Source organism: Colias eurytheme, chromosome 21 (assembly GCF_061535395.1).
Source record: "Colias eurytheme isolate Ceu_HAF_F1 chromosome 21, ilColEury1 Martin Lab GWU primary, whole genome shotgun sequence".
NCBI classification, from domain to species: Eukaryota; Metazoa; Arthropoda; class Insecta; order Lepidoptera; family Pieridae; genus Colias; species Colias eurytheme.
The window spans coordinates 9,696,064-9,713,507 of NC_143000.1; the positions used below are offsets into that span (position 1 = coordinate 9,696,064).

The following is a 17,444-nucleotide window of genomic DNA, read 5'->3' on the forward strand; positions in this document are numbered from 1 at the left end:
TCTAGATTAAGGCGTTTAAATTTTGTATAAATTAACACACATTTTGGCGCAAAAACGTCGTGTAACTTTTTTCAGAACGAACTTTAAATTGTATTATTCATATATTTTCTGCTCATTATTACATGCTTTGATTTGATTTTTGCAGTCAACGGCTTCAAAAGCGTAACAATAAAGTATTTTTCAGACTCTATACTCTAATTTTGGTCTTTATTTTTTGAAGGCGTTAACTACATTTTTTTGTGTTATTCTATTTATAGGATAAGATTTAATGTAGGTATTTACTTTGTATACCGTAGGTACATTTTTACCTTTTGACAATACTCGTATAAAGACAATATTTTAAAGAATGGTTAGATCAAACATATTATACATAACATATGGAAATACCTTGGGAGTGAAATCATTCATTATCTTACAACGATGGATGTTGTTCGAGAAATAGGTAAACATATACATAAATCATTTTTTATTATGATAATTAATCTATAAAAAAAAACTATACGGCCTTCAGACTGCCAGAAATAAATGGGACCACATAGGAGACAACAGCCTATCAATAAAAATAATTCTCAAAATCCAGTTGAATTAAGATCCTCCCCCGTTTGAAGTCATAGATAAAATATACAGTGGAACACAACACCTTCTCTTTTTTCAAGTCAGTTAAAACAGTTTGTCGGAATTTTTAATAAAACGACCGTCGCACCCGACCCGATAATTCAGTCCTGTGAGTTCTTTTAATTACAATAACACCTTTTTAGGGTTCCGAACCTCAAAAGGAAAACACTGAACCGATAGGATCAAATAGAACAACAAAGTGTTGTTCGTCTGTTTGTCTGTCAAAACCTGTGAAAATTAAAAACTTATAAGCCCACCCAATTAAAAGATACAGCCATTTTTGATGCAAATTTTCTCAATTTTCGACATACGAAAGAGAATTAAAATCTTAGTGGTACTTTCCGTGAACACACAATCTTAAAATTTGGTACGAAGCAACTTTGTACAGCACAGACATAGGAAAAATTGTGAAAAGTATAAATTTACAGTAACAACATATAAAAAACATGTTTAAACTGCTTTTCCGTCAGAGATGTGCGAGGAATGTGTTTGTAAATAACCAATAGTATCGCGTCGAACGCTAAACGCCTCCAACTTCAAACTAAATGCAAGGGAAATGTGTCGTGCGAGGATGCGTTGCGAAGCTGTGAAATCCTATCCTATCCTATCCTACTAATATTATAAATGCGAAAGTTTGTGAGGATGTGTGTGTTTGTTACTCTTTCACGCAAATTCTACTGAACCGATTACAATGAAATTTAGCACACATGTAGAGGGTAACTTGGATTAATACATAGGATAGTTTTTATCCCGGAAATCCCACGGGGACGGGAAGTATGCGGGTTTTCCTTTAAAACGCGGGCGAAGCCGCGGGCGGAAATCTAGTATCTTCTATTGCTCTAAATTATTATGGAACTGATATAGACATACCTCGCACGCATCCTCGAACACATCCCTCGCTACACATCCTCGCAAATCTTTGGTGGAAATGCAGCCTAATACGGAACCCTCAGTGTGCAAGTTCGACTCGCACTAGGTCGTTTTTTTTCTTAATTTTATTTGTTAATTTCCCCAAAATAAAAAAAAATAAAAATTCTTGCCATTAGCATATTTGTATTTTGAAAACGAGTTTAACTGTTAAGGAAAAAGTTGCGTTCAAAAAATATGTCTAACTAAAAAAATAGCACTAGTAGTTCAGGATCCATCGCCCATTTTTGCACTTGATTACTATCAAGCTAATTTTCCTTGAGTAGCTTTATTTTGATGAGACGCCCAATAATTAGTAGGACAAATATTTTTTCGAATAATTTAGATAATTATCTTGAGATTGAACACAAAAAAAAATCAGTTAGTAATAAATATTTGAGAACCATCAAATCAAAACATTTTATCCTTGTTACCTCTGTAAGCTACCACAATCGAGAGTTTCGTACAAGAAATTATTGGGCGTCTCATCAAAATAAAGCTATTCACGGAAAATTAGCTTGATAGTAATCAAGTGCAAAAATGGGCGATGGATCCTGAACTATAGATAATGACGTGATATCTAGGACTCGTTTGAATAGAAATAATAATTATTTTTATTGATTATTATTAGCATCAATCATTATCATATTTATTGATAAACTAACTGCCCCAGTAGACGTTGTTCTATCTATTGCCTATTTTTCGTTTTTTCTCTCAATAAGAACCATCCTGATTATGGCCTGATCCCTTGAAGGAAGGCTCGTGTCCCAGTAGTCGGAAGGTATATGGGCTGATGATGATGAAGAAGAACCTTCCTTGCACCAAACTATACAAATATTTGCCCAAATGATCTACTCGAGCCGTTGCATTGTCGAGAATTACGCTTTGCAACAAATTTTATTTAGAAGAGATAAGTAAACTGTAGGTAACTGTAAATTTACCTTTTTTTATTGGAATAAATTATTATTTGATATATGATTAGTGTTCCATATTGTTATTACTAAAAAAAACCTTTTTCCTTATTATTTTACATCGCTAAATAACCTTATGGAATATTTTTGTAATATGTAATACTTATGTATTTTTTTGAAAAAAATAAATAATCTTTGAAATTTGAATGCATAAATATTTTTAGGTAAAATAGTATTTAGTAGTTACTAGTAGATTTTTAAATACTATTGTATAATTTAATTGTTGAGAAAAAATCTAGTGCTGACTAAAAATACTTTAAGTGATTACCCTTTATCTAGAAATCATTAATTTGTATTGTATGACTACTATTTTCATTAATTATCAAGTCATATAATATTTGATGACAGTTCAATTATAATCTGTGAATTATTTTTTGACTAGAGTATACTAGCTTTTCGCCCGCGGCTTCGCCCGCGCTTTCAAAGAAAAACCCGCATAGTTCCCGTTCCCGTGGGATTTCCGGGATAAAACCTATCCTATGTGTTAATCCAAGTTACATATCCTCTATAGATATGTATGCTAAATTTCATTGTACTTAATCGGTTCAGTAGTATTTGCGTGAAAGAGTAACAAACACACACACACACACACATCCTCACAAACTTTCGCATCTATATCTATACATATAATAAATCTGTAGAAGGGTCAATTCTGTACATTGAAAATATTGAAAAAAATAAATAGCAGGGGGTGTTACTGGATCGATACCAAACCCAAATATGTGATTAAAAAAATTTTTGTCTGTCTGTCTGTCTGTCTGTCTGTCTGTCTGTATGTGAAGACATCACGTGAAAACTAACGGTTCGATTTCGATGAAACTTGGTATAATTATACCTTATTATCCTGGGCGTAAAATAGGATACTTTTTATCCTGGAAAAATACGTAGAAAAAAAACAATCTTAATTTTTCAGTTTTATCCATAGACGTTGTTCTGTAGAACCGCGAACACACGTTGGGTATTATTATAGGCATAGCCGTATTTGGGTCCAATAGATATTTATAAGATGTTATTGTCAGAGTTACTCAAAATGGAGAAATAAACCATCCACGCGAAGACCGACATCCGCGCGGACGGAGTCGCGGGCGGAAGCTAGTTTATAATATTATTAGTAGGATAGGATAGAATAGGAATGTTCTATGGCGTCACGTTATGGAGTAAAGCGACGATTTTGGTATCTTCGAACCTTTCCAAAGAAATTTCACGTCTGACACATGTGCTCGGCACACACGCTCTTTTTTATTTGAAAGGTGGCATCTCCCGCGTGGTCCCATTTAAATTTCCTCTAGTACCGAATATTTGAAGACGGTTTAGTATTTTTTAGTATATATATTTTTTCTTTTTTTCGATTAAGTAGTGTTTCGTCTTACTGTGTCGTTACTAAATTAAAACATCTTTCCTTATCGCTAAAAAACCTATGAAATAGTTTTATATTTTTTTGAAAAAACAGCTCAGAATGCATAAATAAGTATGTATTTTAACATACATTTAGATAAAATAGTAGCTTGTATTAAAATCAAAAATCGTTAGTTTAATCTTTTAGTTTTTATTGTTATTTCTGTAATTACCTACCTACAATTTTCAGATTCATGAAGACAGACTAAAAAACAAAGGTTGAAATCCTGTCCAATAACTGAATTCAAACACCGTAACGAAAAAACCTAACACCCCCCACTCCAACCGGCACAGCGATGCGATGCTATGCAATAGCTTTACCGCGGCAGTCCTCGAGTGCCACACATATTTTTCGAAGTGAAACTTCTTTATCGGGGTTGGAAATAAATTTACTGTAACATTTTTTCGTTACGCGTGACATTTTTCCGTTACGCGCCATCTTTTTCTTATCCCTACCACGCGTGATTCGACGTATTTTTGTGAAGTTGCATATTATAGTAATTAATTTTTTGAAAAATAAGGTCGAATAAATTAGTTTCACTTCTTGCGTGTGTACACTAGTACACGCACACATTTTTTTATTAGATGTGTAATAAACCTTAATTTTCAGTCATGCAGGCAGACGAAGAAACAACACTGTACAAATTCTTCGATATCCGAAACTAAATCTAAATTTACTTGTCGTAAATTATTTTTAAAACCTTTTTGTAACTAAATAATTATTGTTTTGAATTATTTTATTACCCTTTATCGTATAGGAGCTACCAACGTTGACAAGAGAGCATTTTAGTATAGTTGGTTCTTTGATATACCTACTGTTCCTCTTGCTATTTCGGTTAGAGTCCGGGCTGTCTGGCTGGTCGCAGTGGTTGCGTTTAGTAGTGCGCATCTTATCTGCACAGTAAAATATCCTTAATTTAAAGTCATTTTTTAACGCGTAATTTTTAATCTTTTGCCTTTAGATAGATCCATGAGACATAATTTTTTTATTGCAAGACGTTTTTTTCGTTGTTAAATAGGTGCCAGACAAAATTTTTTATTTCAAAATCATTAAGATGTCATCGAAATAAGTGAAATTCCATCAACATGAGTCCCCGTGAAGGATATACTATGTATAATATTCATTTTACTATTTACAATTTTTTAGCAACAATCTACCATGGTGCCTCCTTTTCCCAACGAATCTCAAATAGGACGTTAATGTAAACTTGATAAAAACCAAATATCATCAAATTCATATTAATACCCAAAAGTGTAATAAATATGAAACCATCTATTAAAAATATTAGTTTACTAATTATTCAATATAAGTATTAAAAAAGGATAATATAATATAAGTAATAAAGTTATTACTTACCTTTTAAGTGGAATCATGTTGATGTAATTTCACTTATTTCGATGACATTTTAATGCTTTTGAAATAAAAAATTGCGTATGGCACCTATTTAACAACGGAAAAAACGTCTTGCAATAACAAATTTATGTCTGATGGATCTATCTAAAGACAAAAGATTAAAAATTACGCGTTAATAAATGACTTTAAATTACGGATATTTTCCTGTGCGCACTAATAAACGCAACCACTACCGCCAGCCAGACAGCGCGGACTCTAACCGAAATAGCAAGAGAAACAGTATATCAAAAACCCAACTGACTGAATAAATGACTTTTTTTAAAACGTTAATAGCTCCCGTACCATTATTCCCTTTTCTTAAGAAAAAGACAGATAGTTTTTCGTATAAAATATATTTATAATTTTTAATAACATCAATTTTATAAAATGAAGGGAACCGCAATCCTTGTTGTAATTTATTTTTTAATTTTTTTTTTCAAATGTTCCTTCTAGGCCGTTTGCATGGATTCTGCGTCCCTGAAAAAATTTTTTTTTTTTATTAAATTGTATTTGTATTCGAAAATCATAACTATCGGCATAAATATGTGCTGTCTTAAGAGATTTTCATTATTCTTATCTTCCATCCTACAGCCTTCATAACGATAATGCTACCAAGAGAATACGCGTCCTGTAAAAATAATTAAAGTTGTGAAGGCAAAATAAAAAAAAATCTATATTTTTAAGCTATTGCATAGCTTCTATCGCGGGCCTTGAGCGCGGGGTCCGAATCCAGAAATTTAGTAACGAAAAACCTCACGCTCCCCACTCCAACGGGCGCGGAGGTGTGGCTTGAAGGCATAGCATGCAATAGCTTTACCGCGGCAGTCCCCGAGTGCCACGCGTCTTTTTTTTTGGTATGCCACTAAACAAATATTTTATTTGTTTTGCTTTTTGTATGTATATTATTGTTACTATCCTACTCCCAGTTTTCCATCTGTACCTTTCTTCTTTCCATTATTGCAAGTTGCAACGCCTGCAATATGAAAACCTGATTCTCAAATTTACCACATGGTCCATTCAATGACAGAACATTTTGACGGTAAATCTCACCTAAAAAAAATCATACCTCATTCAAGAAAGAGGAAAATGTTCCTTCCTTAACCCTATCTCCACTTACTTCTCTTGAGACCGTCTCTGCGCGAACCTATGAATCCTGCGCAGCTCTAGCAGTGCCCTCATGATCACCACTACTAGTTCACAGCTCCGCGTTCTTTTCACAACTAATATAAAGCTCTAAAGGCCGATTTTTCGATGCTTGGATAAAACTTATCCGTCTAATAAAGTATTACACGATAATATAGGGTGTTCCAACAAGAACGCAAGATTTAAATTTGACATAAAACGCAGATATTAAAAAAAAATTGTGAAAACTATATTATATCGTAAAGTAGACAAGATGAGGTTTTGTTTGGAACAACACATCAGGGAGATGGCCACCGCGGCTTTGCTGGCACATACGCGATCTTTAATGAAATTTTCAATGACCGTTTTACATAAATGCTGTGGTATTTCATTAATACAGCGTTCAATTTCGTCTTTTAAGGCTTGAGTCATCGTCGGCTTAATCGCATAAACCATCGATTTCAAAAAAAACCCTAAATCGCATGATCTAGGTGGCCAATTATGGTCCCCAAAGCGTGAAGTAACATGATCGAGAAATGACTGATGCGGCAATTGTATTGTTTGTCTGGCTGTATGACATGTGGCGCCGTCTTGTTGAAACCACATCCCCTCCAGCATGCAAGACGCAAATCTTTTGTCAAAATTCGCTGCATAGTGGATTCGGAACCACCAATTTTTGGAGCTCAGTGTTGAATTGAGATGGATGGAGTTTGAGCGATATCATCACATACAGCTGCGATATTTTCGGTTGATCGACCAGGTCGAAGGCGCGTTGTTGTCTTTACATCACTAACAGACCCAGTTTCAGCAAATTTTTCCATTAATCTCTTTTACGAATCGCAATTTCTTTGATCGCAATTTGCGTACTGTAGCCGCAAAACTTTCACTATTTTGGTAAAACAAATTTTACAATGTGAATGCGTTGATCCTTCGTTTAGCGTTCCATTTTCACTAACCTTATACCTTCTACTAAAAAAAAATAACACTTGTTGATATGTCAAACAATGACACTTCGAATGGCGCCAAATTTAAATCTTGCGTTCTTGTTGGGACACCCTATATTAAAATGTCACGTAAACTGTCAAATACGGGCAATTAGAATACGTTTTTAAAATGGTAGTTTTATACATTATTCGACGGATAAGTTTTAACCAAGGATTGAAAAATCAGCCCTAAATAACACACACTCCTATCCTAGCTATCTCTACTTACTTTTCCTTCGACCGACTCTGCGTGATCCTATGAATCCTACACAGCTCCAACAGTGCCCTCATTATAACCACTAGTTGCTGTTCAAAATCATCCCTTAGAGCATCAAGTGGCAAGTGGCTATCTACCCATCTATACTTACTTCTCCTTAGACCGTCTCTGCGCAATCCTATGAATCCTGCGGAGCTCTAGCAAAGCTCTCATTATAACCACAAGTTGCTGTTCAAAATCCTCCTTTGGAGCATCTAAAGGCAATCCTTTTTGTCGGCTAATCTTCTCATATAAGGAATATACAGCAGCTCGTACGTGGCAGAGCTCCGCGTGTCTACGAGCCGCTGTGTCCTTGAGTCGGTTGAGCGCTAACTCCCATTTTATAACGCGATTACGCACTTGATCGTAGCGCCACTGCGTAAACAAATTGACGTACAATAAACAACTATAACGTATAAATTTATAAAGAATAGAAAAAAATCGATCACGAGGCGGGACTCGAACCCGCCACGCCACGTCCTTGCATGGCAATTCGAGGCGGACGCTTGACCAACTCAGCCACCCGTGATCGAATTTTTTCTATTCTTTATAAATTTATATTTACAAAGCATTTAAATGCCATAAAACCAAAAATATCAAATTGATCAATTGTTATGTTTACAAAATTGTTTAAATTTTCTTTATAATCAAATAAGATACTATTTTAGCAGTATCTTGCGGCCTTGCGGGTTCGGGTCCCGCCTCGTGATCGAATTTTTTCTATTCTTTAAAAATTTATATAACAATTGATGCTAATCAAAGTGAGGGTACTTGAATCGTTACGTCGATGACACGTAAAAATTATGGTGAATAAAGGCTTATTAATATTACAATGTACCCTCAAATCCGCGAGCGTATTGTTCAGCCCCATGATGAATAGCTTCTTCTCTTCAGTAAGAGCTGCAATCTCCTGGCGGGCGCTTTCCAGCATCTCCAGGTCTCGCTCTTGGCGATCAGCTAGCGTGTTCTTTGCAGCCGCTTGATTATAAAGTTAGGAATTTTGTTACTTGGGTATATTTTTTTGACGTGACAACGTCTTATCTATACTAATATTATAAAGCTGAAGAGTTTGTTTGTTTGTTTGTTTGTTTGTTTGAACGCACTAATCTCGGGAACTACTGGTCCGATTTGAAAAATTCTTTCGGTGTTAGATAGCCCATTTATCGAGGAAGGTTATAGGCTATATTTCATCACGCTACGGGCAACAGGAGTGGAGCCACGGGGGTGAAACCGCGCGGAGCAGCTAGTAATTCGATAAAGCCGGCTGCACGCACGAAATAACATGACTCATGCGGCGTTACCTCGCTCTGACTCATCTGAGGCGTTCCATGTAAGAAGTGCGAGTTGAAGTGCGAGCGAGAGCGCGGAACGAGCGACAAAGAAGCACAATCGGACGTTGTCACGTTCAACTATCGTCAGTAAACCGACTTTACAGACAACCAATTTTTTTTTATTCTAGATAGGGAAGCGCTTTACCACAATCTTGCTTGAAGGAAAGCTAAGATGTGGCCTAAGATGGTACGCGCTTCCCTAGTAGGTACCCGTTCACTCTACGCTTGAAGTCCCCCATATTGTACGCGTCGGGGAACACAGATTCAGAAAGCAATCAGAATCTGGCAGAATTATCAGTGTTGTGGAGTTTGCCTCTGCAACATTGTGCTGAGCCAGGGCCTTTTTTGCAGCCACAATTCAAGCCTGATATAATTATTGTATGTTGTAATTCGATTGTTATCATATGTTATTTTATTTTTATAATTTTTTGTATTTTTATTGTCTTAGTGTGTAATGTGTATAAACTAAAAATATCATTGTGTTGTTTGGTTGCAAAAATCTTTTTTGTATTGTATTGTATTGAGTAAAACTGATTTAATAAATATTAGTTAAAACTGATCACTTTGTGGTTTATGTTCAATCCCACTTTGACCGGTCAATTTATATAATGTTGAAAGTGTGCTTAGATGCGGTTCATTAGAGAATAAAATATCTGTCTGGCAGGACACAAAAGCCTGAAAAACTATTTTTTAATCAAAAAGACAGAAATCTCACGAAATACACTGCACTTAACTCTTTTCAAAACATAAAATTAAACATAATAAAAACATTTTAGATATTCCGAAAAGTATTAATTACCTAAAGCTTCATATCTATTGAGAACATCTAAAGGTTGCTTGAACTCTGGATAGTTGTGCACCACAGACATCAAATAATCCTGAAACAATATTCAATTGAATTCATTCATCAAATACCTACATTCGAACATTATTATTGAATCCTATAAGTTATAACTATCGTCAAAGTATTCGTATCGTCGTAGAGAGAAAGACGTTGTCGTCGTAAAATTTCCATACTTATCCATACTAATATTATAAATGCGAAAGTAACTCTGTCTGTCTGTCTGTTACTCAATCACGCCTTAACTACTGAACCAATTTGGATGAAATTTGGTATAGAGATATTTTGATACCCGAGAAAGGACATAGGCCACTTTTTATTGCGAAATATATGTATAATAATATCAAGTAGTAGTTAATAATAATATCAAATCTTTTTTATTTCTTACTTTTCCGTTTTTGAAGTCGGTTGTTTTTAACGCAGTTTTTATTTATTACTTTTTAGTGTATTTTTCAACACGAATCAAACGAGCCCAAACTCGATAAAGTTGAGTCAATATATTACTGAGTTCCTATGGCCACCTTCCGATTCCATCATCAAATCAGCTTCATGTCATGATAATGTTTCATCGCTATCAAATTTTCATACGTATACAAAATTTCAGCTCAATCGGTTACCGGGAAGTGAATCAAAGTTACTTGCTACATATCAACTTAGTCATCGAGTACAGACAAAAATGTTCATAAAATAAAAACTACTGGGCCTATCCGAAAAAAAAAATTATGGGACCAATTCGACACCATCCCGCATCGAACAAAAAAAGAATCACGTAAATCGGTTCAGAAACCTCGGAGTAATCGGTGTACATACATAAAAAAAAATATACCGGCCGAATTGATAACCGCATAAAATCGCATGGAGAGCTTAATTTTCATTAAAGGCTCTAATCGCACGGAAAGCTAAATTTTCACAAAAAAGCTCTAATCGCACGGAGAGCTTAATTTTCACAAAAAACTCTCATCGCACCGAGAGCTTAATTTTCACAAAAAGCTCTATTCGCACGGAGAGCTTAATTTTCACAAAAAGCTCTTATCGCACGGAAACTTAATTTTCATAAAAAGCTCTAATCGCACGGAAAGCTTAATATTCACTAAAAACTAATCGCATGGAGAGCTTAATTTTCATTAAAGGCTCTAATCGCTCGGAGCTTAATTTTCACAAAAAGCTCTAATCGCACGGAGAGCTTAATTTTCACAAAAAGCTCTAATAGCATGGAGAGCTTAATTTTCACAAAAAGCTCATATCGCACGGAAAGCTTAATTTGCACAAAAAGCTCTAATCGCACGGAGAGCTTAATTTTCACAAAAAGCTCTAATCCCATGGAGAGCTTAATTTTCACAAAAAGATCTATTCGCACGGAAAGTTTAATTTTCACAAAAAAGCTCTAATCGCACGGAGAGCTTAATTTTCACAAAAAGCTCTTATCGCACGGAAAGCTTAATTTTCACAAAAAGCTCTAACCGCACGGAGAGCTTAATTTTCAAAAAGAGCTCTTATCCCATGGAGAGCTTAATTTTCACAAAAAGCTCTATTCGCACGGAAAGCTTAATTTTCACAAAAAAACTAATCGCACGGAGCTTTATTTTCACAAAAAACTCTCATCGCACGGAAAGCTTAATTTTTCTCATTAAGCTCTAATCGCACGGAAAGTTTAATTTTCACAAAAGCTCTAATCGCACGGAGAGCTTAATTTTCACAAAAAAGGTCTAATCGCATGGAGAGCTTAATTTTCACAAAAAGCTCTAATCGCATGGAGAGCTTAATTTTCACAAAAAGCTCATATCGCACGGAAAGCTTAATTTTCACAAAAAGCTCTAATCGCACGGAGAGTTTAATTTTCACAAAAAGCTCTAATCGCACGGAGAGCTTAATTTTCACAAAAAGCTCTAATCACATTGAGAGCTTAATTTTCACAAAAAGCTCTAATCGCACGGAGAGCTTAATTTTCACAAAAAGCTCTAATCACACGGAGAGCTTAATTTTCACAAAAAGCTCTAATCGCATGGAGAGCTTAATTTTCACAAAAAGCTCTAATCGCACGGAGAGTTTAATTTTCACAAAAAGCTCTAATCGCACGGAGAGCTTAATTTTCACAAAAAGCTCTAATCGCACGGAGGCTTAATTTTCATTAAGCTATAATCGCACGGAGAGCTTAATTTTCATTAAAAGCTCTAATCGAACGGAAAGCTTAATTTTCACAAAAAGCTCTAATCGCACGGAGAGCTTAATTTTCACAAGAAGCTCTAATCACACGGAGAGCTTAATTTTCATAAAAAGCTCTAATCGCACGGAAAGCTTAATATTCACTAATAAAAATAACTACGTTAAAAACAACCGACTTCAAAAACGGAAAAGTAAGAAATAAAAAAGATTTGACATTATTATTTACTACATATTATTTATATGTGCTATTTATTAAAAAGGTTTGATGTCGGTGCACGGGCTTAATACTAAGTGCTTAATGTTCGGCACCAACTTCAAACCTATTTAATAAATAGCACATCCATACTAATATTATAAATGCGAAAGTAACTCTGTTTGTCTGTTACTCAATCACGCCTTAACTACTGTACATGAAATTTGGTATAGAGATATTTTGAGAGATAATTTGCATGAAATTTGGTATAGAGATATTTTGATACCCGAGAAAGGGCATAGGCCACTTTTTATTGCGAAATATGTACCACGGGCGAAGCCGGGGCGGACCGCTAGTACATCTATAAGCGGGAATTTTAAAAGCGCCCCTGCCGTGCGTAAAAGGAACTAATATTTTATAAAACTTTATAATGACGTCATGTTCTATGACGATAGGAATACTTTGACGATAGTTTTCGTGCTCGCGCCTCAGTGACCAAAATGTTCGAGAAGAGATACGTATACACAGTGCATAGGTACACCTACCCCATAAATAAAAACAATATTATAATATGTACTTATACTTAAGTAAGAACACATTTAGTAGGTCAGTAGCATTAGGCAGATAATTATTATCATGCAAAAAGTTGAGGATACGATAAATCCACAGGCCACCACTGCAACTGCTACAACTAGTGTAGAAAATCATGAAAAAACCCGCATGTATTTTATACAAAATTAGATCTTTTCCCTGCCTGTCTAAGTAGTTAAGTACTCTTGTATCCTATATTCGTGCCTTAGTATTCGTTTCTAGGTTTCAATATGATAAACTATTTTAATATAGAACGGAAGACTTTATTACTAATTCACTGGCATAATAATAATGCATAGAATAGTACGATTATAATTAATTTAAATAGTAATAATTAATGTTCGCTTGCATTTTTTTTTATTTACTTCTTAATTAACTAACTCAACATTTTTTTACTGGATAAAAAATAAAAATAAAATATTTAACAAAGTACCTATTTCCTTATTCACACATAGTAGGTAACTTTTTGAAACCATTTTGGCTAAATACCTACATATTTTTATAACAATTAATTTATAATTGAGATTAATAATTAAACACGAACATTCAAATATAAAGATGTGTCTATATAAAAGTACGTAAATTCGCAAAATTATTTGTCATAAAAAATCTAACCATTCGTAACAACACCAACAACGTCAATTGAAACAAAATTCATCACCTTTTCTCATAATACAATCACTAACCTATGTAATGGAAGTGCGGCAACGCCGCAGTGTCACGTTCTACAACCGCTAACTGGTCGAAAGCAGAGTCAGTAAATTCAGTACCTAACACAAGCACTAACTAATAAACGATAGCTAAAATATCTGATTATTATCTGTCCATAACTTGACATTGGCAGAATCCGTCCTAACTGGGATTGCCATTTAAGAAAGAGAAGCTAAGAAGAAATTTCAACCTTGAAACTTCTATCAACAGAATGTTTACAATATCATGAATCATGACCAAAAATGTTTCTAAGCACAATCTATCTAGGGTGTAAATCATGAATCATGACCAAAAATGTTTCTAAGCACAATCTATCTAGGGATGTGCACAGGCGATTATTCCGTAACTATTACAGATATCAAAAAACTTTAAACTGATATTTCAATGTATCGAAAGTATTTTACGTAATGAGTAAAATGACACTATTAACTTTTTAAAAATAAAACGGGACATATCCAAAAATTTTTACATTAAACACCCTGTATATATCTAGATACTAGACGCTAAAAAGCTCGACGAAGAACAACCAAGGGAACAGGCAGGGTTTAGGGCAGGATACTCTACAGCGGATCATATTCATGTGGTGAAACAGTTGATCGAGAAAAGCCATGAATACAACTATCGACTTTACATGGCATTTGTGGACTACAACAAGGCATTTGATTCCCTGGAACACCAATCTATATGGGAAGCTTTGAAGAATCAAGGAATAAACAATAAATACATAAGGATCATAAAGAATATATACAAAAACAGCACAGGCAGAGTAAAACTGGAAACCGAAGGTGAAGTATTCCCTATAAATCGAGGCGTGAGACAGGGAGACCCACTCTCACCAAAACTTTTTTCCTCAGTATTAGAGGGAATCTTTAGAAAATTAGATTGGGATAACTTCGGCATAAACATTAACGGAACAAAGTTAAATCATCTTAGATTTGCCGATGATATAATACTCATATCAGATGACCCTGGAAACCTTCAAACCATGCTTCTTCAACTGGCACAAGAAAGCAAAAAAGTGGGACTATCGATCAACTATGGAAAAACCAAAATTATAACAAATAGAGTGCGAGCCCCAATTAAAATAGAAGATAAGTTAATCGAATATGTCAATTCTTATATTTATTTAGGCCAACTAATAGCTTTCAGCGACCAAATGGAACATGAAATTGAGAGACGGGTTGCTCATTCCTGGAAGAGATTCTGGTCTCTGAAAGAAATATTTAAAAATACACAGTTCAATATCACAATTAAAAGAAAATTATTTAACACCTGCATTTTGCCAATACTCACCTATGGTTGCCAAACTTGGGCTAAAACAAAAAAAACATGACACAAAATTGGTAACATGCCAACGAGCTATGGAGAGGAGCATACTAACTAGGTTATACAAAAAAACATAGAAAAAGAGCTTTAGATATAAGAAATATAACAAAAATAGAAGATGTTGTGAAAAAGACATGAATTCTTAAATGGAGGTGGGTAGGGCATATGCTCAGAGAAAAGGGAAACCGATGGACAAGGGTCGTAACTGAATGGACTCCCAGAGCGGAGGCTAAAAGGAAAAGAGGAAGACAAAGAAAAAGGTGGTCAGATGAGATAAGGAGAGTGGCGGGGCCGCTCTGGCTACGGAAGGCGAAAGAACGTGGCGAGTGGAAGAAGTTGGAAGAGGCCTTTGTGTCACAAGGACACGCCAACACCCACAGAGAAATTTAATTTTAGTTAATAAGTAATAATGTAACATGTAATATTGGCAATAAAGGCTATAAATAAATAAATAAATATATCTAGATATGGATGTATTGATTAATTGACTGGCCGGTTCGCTTGGTTGGTAGTGGCCCTGCCTTCCAAACCAGAGGTCGTGGGTTCGATCCCCACCCATTTGTGTGATGAACATAGATGTTTGTCTGTGTCTGGGTGTTAATTATCTATATAAGTATTTATTTAAAATTATATATGTATGTTTATCAGCCATCTGGTATCCATAACACAAGCGAAAGCTTAGTATGGGACATGGACTAATAAATCAAGTTATATTTGTCTATGGTATGGGATCCAGATCGTGCCGTGTGTGAAAATTGTCCCGAAATATTTATTTATTTTATTTATTTATTTGATTTTGATAAAGAAGAACCAACCTCATAAACCGTATAATCCTCGACCTGTTTCTCCATGAGCCCCCTAACTTCCTCCATCTCGGCGACGCGTTGCCGCATCGCGTCCGTTTCGCGGGTTTTCCTTTCAAGCATCTCTAGATCGGCCTCCATCTTGCGTTGGGCACGCTCGCGCTTTTCTTGGTTTTCTCTTATGAACTGTATACCGCGTAAATTTGTACAACTTCAATTTGTACTTTTGAATTGTCTTTTAAAACATTTTCAAATTCGCAACAAATTTAACTTAGGTTCACTTTGAGCTTAGACTCTATCTTTGGTTCTCATAAGCTACCCTTTTTCTTAGCCTTAAGTTGGTTTAATGCTCTAAGTCTTTGAGGGAAAAAAGGCTAGATAATACATAATCGCTCGCTATCTTTTTTTGCTATGTTTGCTTGCTTTTTACATAAAAAACGCCAATAATTAATATCCGTAGAGTTAATATCCTATGAAGAATAGTAATTATACAAGGTGATTTTACGATTTAAACTATTAAAAAATAGATGGCGCTAATTTAGATGGTTATCGAATTTGCCTGAAATACATAAATACGACAATACGGGCGAAGCTTACCTTGTTAAAACTAATAAACGAGTCCTTCAGCAGCATTTCCTTCTCACGCAGATCTTGCCACTTTGCGTTCATGGTCTGCCTATTAATTCTTTCCTCTTCCCGCTTATGTGCCAGCTTTTCGTCAGCCTCCATGAGATCCCTTCGCGCCTGTTCCATCAGCACTTGTGGGGTCGGACGGGCGACATCCCATACTGGGTACTTTCTGGATAATAACATGTGGGAAATCGGAATTAGTTCTATTGGATACTTTTTTGAATACTGCATACACAGATTCGTTCGAATAGCTAGGCGAATAACGAACACGATTGTGAAATAGCGGAAAAATGTGGTATAAATTATAAAATGCGAATTCGTTATTCGCCTCGCCTTTTTTTCTTTCTTGCTTCTTTCAAACGCACGAATGTGTAAATACGGTTAATGCCTACATGCCGTTACTGAAAATCAGTGTAATTATTATCTGTTTATTTTTTAATGGTAAAAAAGATGAGATGTTTTAAAACTGCAAATCTTATAATATGTAAGTATATTTAAACATTTTTATGAACAGACTTATATTCATGAAAATGCAGTATCTCATCTGTTAAAAACGTGAAAGTAGGTAGGTACTTACCAAACAGCGTTGGCATAGAATCTCAAATTGGTTGTATGGTATATTATTTTTAATTATTATGGTGATATAATATTATTACGAGCTTAGTCAATGCGTAAAAAGGGCTTACTTGACCATACGAGCACTTTCCATTAGCGATTTATAATATTCCGACACGGATTCCACAGGAGGTCCATGAGGAAGCGCGATTGGCGCCAAATCTTTCGAAACTTTCTTCATGATTTTAATTATTTAAAGTCTTAAAATAATATAAATTATTAAAAGTTGATTTGCGTTGTGTTGGCTTGCAAAAATAATAGTCTAACAAACTGCGTTGCCTAGCAATAAATTTTTAACTGTTTAAGTCAAAGTTTAAGTATTCAAGTATTCGTAATTTCAAGGAGGTTATTATAAAATAAATCCCCCATAGAAAAACAAAAAAAATTGAACACACAGATTAGTAATTGAACAGAAATAAATAGAAAAAAAAACACAACTGTTTTTCTGTGTGTTTTTCATTTTGTCAGTCGTGAGGAATTTGTGCATTCCAAGGTGCATTCCAAATTCCAATTTCCAAATATGTACTTAATAAAATTTAAATGTTACGTAGAGAATGCGTAGAGAGAAATTGTTAAAACACCGTTTAATTTTTCTCTGT

The 17,444-nt window shown here is 34.9% G+C and overlaps 1 protein-coding gene across 1 annotated transcript; it reads right to left on the reverse strand.

Moving 5' to 3' along the window:
* Nucleotides 1-5,661: 5,661 nt before the first annotated feature.
* Nucleotides 5,662-17,055, reverse strand: LOC149899363 (coiled-coil domain-containing protein 42 homolog). The gene is made up of 7 exons (XM_090114702.1): nucleotides 16,917-17,055; nucleotides 16,198-16,399; nucleotides 15,613-15,786; nucleotides 9,772-9,850; nucleotides 8,480-8,619; nucleotides 7,754-8,016; nucleotides 5,662-5,757 (listed from the first exon to the last, which is right to left on the reverse strand). Exons 1-7 carry the CDS (start codon nucleotides 17,024-17,026, stop codon nucleotides 5,730-5,732), a joined length of 996 nt encoding a protein of 331 aa, XP_089970828.1. The 5' UTR covers nucleotides 17,027-17,055; the 3' UTR covers nucleotides 5,662-5,729.
* Between the last annotated feature and the right edge of the window lie 389 nt (nucleotides 17,056-17,444).